General features: G+C 40.2%; 1 protein-coding gene across 1 annotated transcript in view; it reads right to left on the reverse strand.

Annotated features, from left to right (window-relative positions):
- Positions 1 to 12,362, reverse strand: part of USH2A (usherin) — a 622,140-nt gene that overhangs the window by 521,013 nt on the left and 88,765 nt on the right. Inside the window, exons 11-12 of the mRNA XM_075064332.1 lie at positions 4,852 to 5,047; positions 752 to 1,393 (exon numbers count right to left, since the gene is read on the reverse strand). Of these exons, the coding sequence (XP_074920433.1) occupies positions 752 to 1,393; positions 4,852 to 5,047 (838 nt within the window). The remainder of the gene's footprint in view (positions 1 to 751; positions 1,394 to 4,851; positions 5,048 to 12,362) is intronic.

The following is a 12,362-nucleotide window of genomic DNA, read 5'->3' on the forward strand; positions in this document are numbered from 1 at the left end:
ATTTTTAACCTATGTTCAAGCTATCGAATGGCATATTAAGACCAATGAGGCTCTAATGTACCTTCTAATGTGCACTGCTACTTTAACAAACTGCCTATAAATTTAACTTGAACTAAATCTCTCTCTTTAACACAGATTAGGTTAATAATACATGGGGTTTCATTATATTCACCTGTTTTCTAAAAATTAATAAAAAGATAATTATAGTGCTACCCACTATCATAAACTCAGATATAAACTCAATTTACGGTAATGTAGAATGAAATTCCTTAATTGTTTCAATGCTCTGTGATGTACCAGTTGCATTTTCAGCTGCTTATAAGGTCAATCATTGCTTAGCCCTTGTGAGAATCTGCATGTCCCCAACATTATGGTGCAATCACATGCACTTATCGGACAATTTGTTTTGCCAGCCTTCTTAAACTGTTCCTACAAATGTCTCCACAACTTCCTCCATATTAACCGCTCATGCATGGAAGACCCTTCCTGAACTGAACTTTGAGGAAACTCTTTCAATTCCTTCCTCAAGACCTCCATTTGCTGCAACTCCTATAACAAATCACCAGTCAAATCAGGAGTAACTCCATTTATGTCTGTGGAGGTGTACAAGTATGAAAAACAAACTTGTATAAATTGGAGGTGAATCAGGGCTAAAGCCCTATGAAAAAGGACCAGTATAACAATGGAAAAGACAGCTTTGATTTTGGAATACTGCAGAGTGTGACAAGCAACTTTCTTCCGATTTTCTTACCTGATTCACACTGATTACACCTTCTTCCTTGACGATTAGGCAGGCATATACACTGTCCACTGATCTGGTCGCAAACTGTTCCTGCTAATGTCCCCAGGGAGTCACAGTCACAAATCTGGCAGCCGAGAAGGTTGCTAATGGTAAGATTGTACATATGAGGCACACACTGATTGCACTGAAGGCCAGTTACACCAGCTTTGCAAGAACACTGTCCTGTTGATTTGTCACACAACAGAGAGCCATTTACTGTACCAGCATTATCACAATTACATGGCAGACAGGCTAAGGAATTATTTTGTTGTACTTTGTAATACCCATCTAAGCATTCATTGCACTGTCTTCCTCCAGTATTAGGTTTACATACACATTGCCCTGTCGTAGCATCACAAACCATTCCAGAAAGCGATCCTGCGGTATTACAGTCACAAGTCTTACAGCCAGTAGCATCTAGCCCAAAGAAGTTGTCCATGCAGGTATCACACTGAAGCCCTTTGGTTTCTTCTTTACAATTGCACTGCCCAGTAAAAGGGTTGCAGAATTGGTTCAGTGAGCCATAGATATTGCACAGACAAGGCTCACATCCATGTTCATTAAAATTTCTGCTGACTTTAAATCCAAAATTACAACGATCACACTTGAGCCCTGAAGAGAGAAAAAGTTGTTAATAAAAGGAGAAAGGAGGGGGGACATTCAATTTAGTCAACAGAAATTCAATACAAACTATATATTTTAGATCTTTTAAAAAAAAGTTCTTTCCCACAACAATTTTTAATAGCAGCAGCAATGAGGTAGCTGCACAAAACTACAGAAAACAGCAGGAGCTAGTGTAACAGCTATTTTTGTATGTTTATATTTCAGAAATAATAAGATTTTTGTTGTTTTTCATAAACAGTTTTTTAGATAGATTTATTTTCACCTCAAGCACATTGTAAAATCTCTGGCAAAAACTAAATGTGATGTAGGTGACCACTTGTTACATGACCTATCTTCTTAACTACAAGAGATGATACAAAATGGATGGGCAGAAGTTGTGCTGAGGGCTGTCAACTCATTTTGATGACATATACATGAACACTGCACATTAGACTAATTTTGATGAGTTTTACTCATCATAACTCAATTTTAATATTGATTTCACTTATATACCAGAGTTTATTAGGAGTCTTTATGGGATACAGAAAATGTTTTCTATAATCCAAGATGAAATAATGCTTTTGTCTAGATGTATGATTCAGTTAATACAATACATTAGAAAGTAAATTGTTTTTTTTCAAACTTCATCCTGTAGCTCTGTTAGTTTTGTTTACAAATTCATTGCTTTATCCCTGCCTCAGGGGTTGCAGCTGAATTTTAGTTTATAAAATTTACCTCACCAGAAAGCAAAGTAAATTATTATTTGAGAAATGCTAACTCACAGGTGCGTGTGTGTGTGTGTGTGTGTGTTAGTTTTCGGTGGGAAAATCTTTCACTATGATACGATAGTTTAATTGTGGCATCCAGTAAAAGAAAAAAAAAACCTTGATACTAACAAAATATTCCCCTCCTTTAAAAAAAAAATCCATAAATATAATACATTTAGAAACTCACATGTAGAAAAGCATGTCTTGAAATGGTAGGAAATGCATTATATACATAGATAAAAGCTTGAGAACTCCAACAGAAGGCAAGTTCCTTTAACAGTGATGAATGGCTCACCTAAGGCATATCATTTAATTTCAATAAGGAAAATAAAAAAGGCCCACTATTGCTGCAAATTTTAAAAATAACTGTATTGTTAACAAGAATTATGACTCATTTTGAACTATTAAAATTGGTCTACATGGATTCATATCATATCAGTTTTAAAAATATGCGCAGTGCTTATTTGAATATGCCATACATATTCCTGACAGGTAATCTATTCCTAACGATACTGAGGAAGGCCTACAGGGCATCACATTCAATGTTAACAAGTACGGGGGAGTTAGCACGCTTGGCATTTAATTCACATTCTTCTACCTTTTTATTCTAGATGAATGACCTACTTTAATAAAATTATTGGTGCTAATGTATTTTACTGGTGATAGAATCATTAGTAAGATTTAACAGTTGTGTTAACTCTAACAGTTCACGTTCCATAATATTGCAGTACACGGTTACATTTTCTGTTATCACATTTCTTTAGACAAAATGACAATAGACTGAGGTTACTTGTAAACCAAATTTAAAAAAATAATTCAACCTACATTTTAAAGAGGTAGTTTTTCTTTATAAAGTTCACTGCACAGGAGCTGGTAAATAACATTTATTTACACATGGTAACAAGGGAAAGCAGAGTATTTACAGTTAGTTGTGTAAACAATCCTACTGACATGCTTAACTTTAAGCACAAGTAGTCTCACTGAAGTCAACGAGACAACTGTGCTTAAAGATAAGCATGTACATACATGTTTACAAGATTGGGCTTTATGTATCTTCCTCTCCTCCACCCCCCATAGATTTTATTTTTAAGTGAAGAGAAAAATCATCCCAAATACTTTCATAGATAGTGTAAAAGGTTTGAAATAATTTAAGTAAGCAAGGGTCTGATCCTGCAATCCTTGCACACCCAATTTCTCACTGACATCAAAGCAAGCTTGGGAATATACAAAGAATCCAAAATCAGGTCCCAAATGTATATGAAAAAAAATATACTACAGAATTGTTATTTAATGTAGGAAATTCAATTTTAAGATGCATTAACTGTTTACACTGAAAAAATCAGGATTGTTTGATCCAGCAAGGATCCTGAGCACCTCCTGAGGGATGTTGACCACACTTTAATCCCCACTGTAGACAACAAGAGTTAAAGGCACTCAGCACTCCATATGAAGGAAGCTCAGAATTACTCAGGATTAAATCCTTTTAAAGGTGCATTTTCATGTATTTATTTATTTATTGGCTTGTTTTGGAAATTCCAGCCACAAAAGAACAAAGAACAACAACTTGTAAAAATTCACAACAATTCAACTTTTTCAGACATTCACTTTAACCCCACAGCTATCATATTTCTTTCTTACAAAGATATGGGTGGACACTAACAGAGATTTAGAAGTCTGGAAGAAGCAGTTGTTCACAATTTAGTAAATATGAATTACCTAAGATCTGATCATTGAAAAGTATTTTTAGTATTAACATATGATCATGGTTGGTTCAAAAAATACAGATTACCAATAGTTTGAATGATAAATAGGTATAGGGTTTTTTTGAGCCTGAGACACGTACAGTTACCATGCAGGGCTCACTTTATCAGGAAATTCTCCTTGCATAATATTCCCATATATCAATATTTCAAAGTGTATTATGTACACTGTGTGTTTTGGGCACTTGATAAATTTTGTCCTTATGTGGCTGTGGCTCCCCTCAAATATGCTGGAAGTAATAAATTGCTATAATCAAATCTAATTTCTGAAAAATACCTGTGGGAGTAACAAACAAAAAAGCACGTCTTGTAAAAAAAAAATGATAAATAACACAGAAGGTAGTAGTTTATTATAATCAGCTTGGCATTGAATTACAAAATTAAAATTATGTGGCCCTTGATAACTAACCCTAGCAATGTTCATGATCTGTGGAATAATGTTGACTTATTTTGCATTTCATAGGAACAGTTCAAAGAAATACACTAGAAAAAAAATGGAAAGATTTATCACAAAGGGACCCTGTAGCACAGAATATTTTGAGGGGGAAAAAAATCCATTTATTTTGGTCTATTAAGAAAACTAGCATGGAAACGATTTGCTTAGAACTCATTAAGTAGAAAACATTCTGAAAAAGTGCTAATTTCCTAAAAGAAACATCTACCCGGTAAGCAAATTAATATTATTTCTGTGAGTTATTAGTATGGAGCTATGTGAGCCAATGCAGCTATGGAATAGAGACTTCTAAAGGGTTGATTAAACTAAGCTTCAAACTGTAGTTTGATAGAATTATTAAATTAGTAATTTTTAGACAGTTAATTTCATTCGGTTTTTTAATCTGCCTTCAGCAAAAGAAATTTACTGTATTTTTCAGTTTAGAAATCAAATGTTTTATTTCTAGCAGATAAGAAATATGGCTGAAAACGCTTACATTACACATACCAATAACATTTGCTTTGCACTTGCACTGGCCTGAATATTGGTGACAGGTAATATCTCCATTGACTGTCCCAGAGGTATTACAGTTACAGAGACTGCAGCCATCAGGGTCTGACGGTTGTAGATTGTAGAATCCTTTCTGGCACTGATTGCACTGTCTGCCAGACACATGTCTCTTACAATTACATTGGCCTCCAATCTAGAAAGATACAAAATATTATTCAATGATGAACGTATCTATTTTTAGATGACACACTCATTAGCAACAACAGCGGAAGGTATGGGGGAGATAGAAAACTTTAAATGGAAAAGGAAAAAATAGGTCTGTGAAATACATGTATTATTTTACTTACTGAGAAGAAAAACTAAAATATTAAACAAGCATAAATATAATAATTTAATTTAATTAAATCAAAGAACTTTTTGTAGGGTGCAAAAAATTAAGAGTTAAACACAGATGTATTCATAATCTAAATATTGAAAAGCATGAAGGAGAACTGTCACCAGGCCATGCTTTTTCCCAGCTCCAAAGCATCCTCTGCCATGTCTATTCTTTGCAAGGAAGTTAGCAAACAAATAGAAAAACACAGTCTTAATTGGCTGGATTGGATTCATCTGCTCCAGTTCAGGGGAGCCAGGCTTAGTCTGTGTACAGGGACCAGCTACCCTATGACAAATACAAGACCCTATTCTACAAATGGGAATTTCTGCTTCAAAAAAGATAGTACGTACCATCTGATCTGCAGCTATTACAGAATAGTGTATAATTTCTAAAGGTGAAACCCTGTCATTTTTGTTCAGACAACGCTTCTATTTACTACAGTGGGAGTACTGACTAAATGAAAATGAAATAAAGATTGCAGGACTTAAACCAAAATAAAGCTAAATACCCCGTGTGAGCGAGATGGGATAATTTCTGGGTACTATGGAACTAACTGCCCCCTTGTTAACAATTGATTACAACAGAGTTACACCATAAGAGAAGAATCAGACTGTTTCCATAATTTGACAACCTTGTAGAACTAATTCACCATTGCCTGGACATTCAGGAAGGATTAACTAACTGCATAAGGCCAAAGCTATTTGCTTCACCCACACATCCAGTTGTATTTATTTCTATGTGAATCCTCGTGTGAGTGAAGAAAGCACGATTTGGCTCAAACTGGAAAAACAAAATGTTCTAAAACATTAACATTCCTCTAGTAATGCTCTCTACTGAAATTATCTCCCATGGAATTCAAAACTTTTGACCAACGCCTTTCTGGGTTTTTACCCCAAAACCGAGGCCAAACCAGAGCAAAAGATGAGGCTTGAGGTGGCTGGGTCAAAGCTACAAAAATATTCCATGTAAAATATACTTTCTATTTATTTGGATCCTCCAACCTGTACAGTGTAGATCTAAGGATCATTAACCTGACTGAGAGAAAATACAGCATCTCTAGGCCTGATAGTAAATATTGGATGCAAAAACTGTGCCTGAAGGTTATATCCAAGCACATTCCAAAAGAAAAACTTGCATTATATTATATAGTAGAATTTCTTCGTATTGATGACAGAGAGACCTATTGTAGATTACCAAATTTTACAGGGGAAAAAAAAACATGATTAGAAATCAAGGATACTGCATGAAATAAATGTACAGCAAAACCTCCTCCAGCTGTATCAGCTACAGAGGAGTCCCATGAAGACTAGTGAAATTTTCAGGGTAGTGAGTGCCAGGAATGGGAAGGAGCACCAGTACCACCGACAAGATTTAAGTGTCATTGACGTGCCAGGTAGTACAGAGTGCCAAGAGGTGACGCAGTGCTCTCAAAATTCAGCGGCAGAAAACGTACACTGAAGAACTCACCTTTAGCAAGAAGAGAGAGTCCACAACAGAAAATACAGGCACTCCAAGAAAGGGAATATTGGCTGAACATTAGGTGTAATTTAAGTTATCTGTAGACCAGTCAATATGATCCACCAGAGATCAGATTATAAAGATCTCTTCCTCCTACAGTGGCACTACCTTTCAAAGTTATCCTACACTTTGTAATCAATACAGGAGATTAAAGCCAGGAAACCAGTTAAAACAGTAATAATCTCTCTCAGTAGCTAAACAAGAGGTAATGGAAACTGGATTTTGAATGAATATATTTAACAGTAGAGGAAGCCTCATCAGGTTGGGTATTATGGGATCAGAAGTATGGGTATGTGCCTGCAGAAGGTCTCTGTCGTCACCCACTGACATACTGTCACCCACCCTGATCTGTAACGTTTTGAAATAGATGATGAGAGAAGACATGTTTGTAGATAAGACAAGCTTCCAGTTTGATTGAGAAGGCACTATTGCAAATTTCCATGCATTTCTAAAACATCTTTAAGTGTTCTGATTGAGTCTTACCAAGAAAAGATCATATTGTCATATGACAATATGATCTTTTCTTGGTAAGACTCAATCAGAGCACACTTTTCTGCTCCCCACCACCTCAAAAAGCAATGGAAGATCTGTTTTAGCCCCTATTTGTCTTGAATGCATAATTCACTATCCAAAAATTGTGTTAACACGGAGTTAAGGCTGACCAGCAGGGTCAGGAGTCAGCTTCAGCAATGTCAGTCTCCTAGGGTACGTCCAGACTACCCGCCGTATCGGCAGTAGCGATTGATTTTTCGGGGATCGATATATCACATCTCATCTAGATGTGATATATCGATCCCCGAACGCGCTCCCGTCGACTCCGGAACTCCACTGGCATGAGCGGCAGTAGTGGAGTCGACACGGGGAGCCGCGGACGTTGATCCCACGCAGTGAGGATGGGAGGTAAGTTGGAATAAGATACTTCGACTTCAGCTACGGTATTCCCGTAGCTGAAGTTGCATATCTTACATCGACACCGCCCCCAGTGTAGACCAGGCCCTAGCAACATATTGAGCATAGCTGACTCTGACAGGCGCTGTCAGATGGTCTGCACTTCCTGACTGGTGGAGCTAAACTACTGCTTGACCCAGCAGTACCCAGTGTTCCCTGGCTGCTCAACGTGTTTCCTGCACCTGTTCTTACTTCCATCCAACCTGTGCCTACCTGCCCACCCTGCTCCTGCCCTTACCCATCCATGACACCACTGGTGGTGACCCCTGGCTCCATTTCCTGACCACATCTTTTGCTAGCCCATTGCCTCTGGCATTCGGTTTCTGATCCCTGTCTCTGCCTTTGGCTCTAATCTCAGTTACAAACCCAAGTGTCCTGTGGTCCTGATTCTTGACTCTAGCTCAGCTCTGCTTTAAACCCCAGGCCTGGCAACCCCCATAGCTCTGATCATTAAGCCCGAAAACCCACGTCCTGGTCATGATCCTGACAAGCAGTGCCTCTTATCCTTCCAGAACATCAAATGCCAGGGCTGCCCAGAGGATTCAGGGGGGGCTGGGGCAAAGCAATTTCAGGGGCCCTTTCCATAAAAAAAAATTACAATACTATATTCTCGTGGGGGCCCCTGTGGGGCCCAGCACAAATTGCCCCACTTGCTCCCCTCCAATGGGAGGTCCTGGGAAAAATAAACCTTCTGCATCTCGGCACAAATCCAGTTTTGAGAAAACTTCTTTACAAGATATCACTGGTTCTCAGCATCAGCTAGTGCTAAAAGGCACTGAAGTTCATTAAAAGGGTTGGACAAATATGTGCCGTCAAAACTGTTTCTGGATCGAAAACTAGGGGTTTTTAAAAAGCAGAAAAAAATCATGGACAACATCTGCTTTCCTTCAAAATTTGCTGTGGTTTTTTTAATTGAAAATCTGAAATTAGTCTGCCATAACCAGGGGGGGGGGGGGGGGGGGGGTGGGGGGGGTGAATATGGTTTGAGGTTTCAGAAGTGTGTGCCAAATATCTTGCTGCTTGCTGTGTTTGATTGTTTAAAGAACAATTAAAAATTCTGCTTAAAAAAATCCAAACTTTTTGAACCAACCTCACTTGTGACCAAACGCCTGAGCCCATTGAGCCAGAGATTTTCCAGTTTCCTGATAACCTGCTGGCTTTTCCTTGACTCAATATCTGTCTCCATAATTTGGGTGTCATTTAGGTTAGAATATAAGAACAGCACACTGAGTCAACAAAAAGATCCATCCAGCCCAGTATCCTGTCCGGCCAACAATGGCCATGCTCAAGTGCCCTCATAGGGAGTGAACCTAACAGGCAATGAATCAAGTGTCTCTCTCCTGCCATCCTATCCACCCTCTGAACAACAGAGGCTAGGGACACGCAATTTCCTTATCCACCTGGCTATAGCCCATTAATGGGTCTTAAATTCCATGCATTTATTTGTTTCCCTAGAGACTGGCTCCATGGAGTCCCTCCACCAACTGGAGACAGTTTACTGTGGTTTGTCTTAGTATAGCTTATGTTACATACTCCATGAACTGAAGCATTTTGAGCTTGTTTCCAAATCGGGGAACGAGCCCTACGTTGTGAAAACTGAAATGCTCAAAATAGCACAGGCATGTGAATGGACATAGGGTGTTAAAATTAAATTACCCCAGGGGTTCTCAAACTGGGGGTCAGGACCCCTCAGGGGGTCACGAGGTTATTACTGGGGGCCACGAGCTGTTAGCCTCCACCTGAAACCCTTCTTTGCCACCAGCATTTATAATAGTGTTAAATATATAAAAAAGTGTTTTTAATTTATAAGGGGAGGGGTCACACTCACAGGTTTGCTATGTGAAAGGGGTCATCAGTACAAAAGTTTGAGAACCACTGAATTAACCCCTCTAGAGTCTCAGGAAATGTAGGGGAGGGGGCGGGTCTCCTTTGGTAGGGCTGGGAAGGAGGTAGGTGGTGTAGGATATTGCTCTTCTCATGTGATTCCTCCCCCAGTGACTAATTTTAAATGAAGCTACCCTCCCCTGACATGAATCTCCCTATGGCACTGAAATTAAATATAAACTATAATTTGCATTTGAGAAGTGAAAGGGATGGTAGCCCTAAACTGAAAAGCTAACAGCTTGGCTCTTCTGCAAGCCTCAAACTGCTAAATGAGTTTTAGGATAGGGAAGGCTGTGCCTCCCAAACAGCCTAGCCCTGCCCCCTATCCAACCCTCACCGACTTCCTGCCCCCCTCAGAATCCCTGACCCATCCTGCTCTTTGCCCCCTCACTGTCCCCCAGAGACCCTCCACTACCATCCCAGGACCCCCACCCCTGCTCCCTGTCCCCTGACTGGCCCAACCCCTATCACCCCCTCGCTGAGTCCTGACAGACTCCTGGAATGCCCACGATCCAACCTCTGCTCCCTCTCTGTTCCAGGGACTCCCTGCCCCTTAGCCAATGCCTCCCAGCCCTGGCTCCTTACCTCTGGCTCCCCTCTCACCCGGATCCTCAGCGCATCCAAGAGCTTCGCTCAACAGAGGCAGTGTGTCTCCAGCGGAGCCTGAGCTCTGCCCCGCTCAGAACCACGTGGTCAGGGGGCGGATTCTGAGAGCTCCACCATGAGCTCAGCTCCCTCCGCTCAGCCTGGAGCTCGCAGCCCCGTCCCCTCACCACGCGGCTCTGAGCAAGGCGGGGCTCAGAGGCCCCACCGGAGCCATGCTGCAGCTGTCCGGGACGCTGCTGGATGGGCTGAGGCTCCAGGAGAGGGGAGGGGAGGAGATGGTGCCAGGGAGGGAGCCTCAGCCATGCTCATGGGGGCCCCTGCAGAGCTGGGGCCTGGGGCAAATTGCCCCACTTACTCCCCCCCTCTGGGCGGCTCTGTCAAATGCATCTACACTTAAGCCTCTGAAAACCAGTAAATACAGAGTTAAGGTATATATCAGCCCTGAAAAACAACCTTAACTCAGCCCCTCTGGAGCTGGGAAGAACCTCTCATGCTTACCCTTACTGAACTAAGAATGTGAGCATCAGGTTTCTTTTTCCCATTGGGGAAGGTCAGCAGTCTAGTGGCATGCATGACACTGGTCTCCTTGGCTAAGTGAGTAGTAAGTGAAGGCAATGTCTCAGAAGGAAGCCACAGAACAACAGTGAATGAGTGATAACATTTTGGAAGCTTAGGGTGGTTTGTGTGGAGCAGGCTTGGTGTTTGAGTGTAAGCCAGACATAGGTAGTTCCTATTCACTATGCCTGATCTAAACTCAAATTTTGTCGGCAAAAGGGTGTTGGATTTTGTCGTACTATGTTTAATGTGGTCTGCTACTTGAGTCTTCTGTACCATCTTCATGAGTAATGTGTTAGTGGCATATGAGGGATTTGGTCAAAGAAAGTAGAGTTAACAATGCATTAACGGGCTGGTGTGTACCCAATATTTCCTGGTTTTCAGAGATTCAAGCTTGTTTTGCCTTAACTCTATTCCCTGGTTTACAGAGGTTTAAGTACAGATGTTCTGGAAGGATGAGAGGCACTGCTGGTCAACTTTAACTCAGAGTTAACATTTCTCAGAAGTGAATTTTCTTTGTTTTTGAGGAATGTTAGTAGTGAGGGGATGTGATTAGGGGGCACAAAAGATTCCTTGGAAACAACTCACTGCCACTCAGTCAGGAGCTCTGCCCTTCTTCTGGCCTCTCCATGCCTCCAGTAGAGCACTACAGGGAGGAAGGCAAGTGGTAACTGACAGGCTGTGAGGGATATATCTACCAGCTGAAGGCAGCAAGGGGGGGATTAAAAGGGAGGTGTCCCAGACTGTACTTCAGGGGTTAGTGTAGGGGGAAGGGTCTCTGCACAACCTTGTCCAGCATAGGAGGATTGCAGAGGTTTGAAATGGCTCATTCTTTCAATAAGATGTTCTCAGATGAATCAGGAACATGCCAAGGAAATGAATATAGCCTGACAGACAAAATAGCTCAGAGGTGTGAACTGACCTATTCATCTTAATGGATATTTTCGTCCCTCTCCCCAAGTATACCCTGCCCACTGGAGAATATCAGTTTTCAAAATAATCTTGCTATGCATGTGCATTTTAGATCAGAGTTTATATAAGATGTATCCAATAATTTCTGTTATCTCCTCGGCCTCTAACATCTCTTAGAGATCAACCTCTCATCTTATATTGTTTACTCCCTCAACAGCTGATTCATCAGATCAAAATGCTTGATCCTTGTGTAATTAAAAACCCACGATGTTCAATAATGCATTGAACATTATGCGATTTTAATGATTTTGATACATGTTCTCCCTTAGTTGGTCTTGGTTGTGCATTGGTTAATTTCTGCATCATTTCTTTTTCCTCTTTATTCCATCCTGTACATCACTCCTTTACAAGTTCTCTTTGGCCATGTAGGACCTGATACAACTAAACAGTGAGGATAAATAGATAAGCTGCTTTTGTAAGATGGTTTTTCCGTGACATCACAGAATTTTGAGGGATTCTGTCATTCATGAATGTCATGCATGGAAAAATATGAGGTGAATAATGTACATCATAATGCATCTTTTAGTTTCAATGTGTTCAATTGGTGCTATTTATCAAACTAGTCAGATATATTGAATATGTTTGAGAAAGAAAGAAAAAAGTCACACTGGTTTATGACAAAAAATATTTATATATGAAAAAAAAAAAT

The sequence above is a fragment of the Chelonoidis abingdonii genome, chromosome 3, assembly GCF_003597395.2.
Source record: "Chelonoidis abingdonii isolate Lonesome George chromosome 3, CheloAbing_2.0, whole genome shotgun sequence".
NCBI classification, from domain to species: domain Eukaryota; kingdom Metazoa; phylum Chordata; order Testudines; family Testudinidae; genus Chelonoidis; species Chelonoidis abingdonii.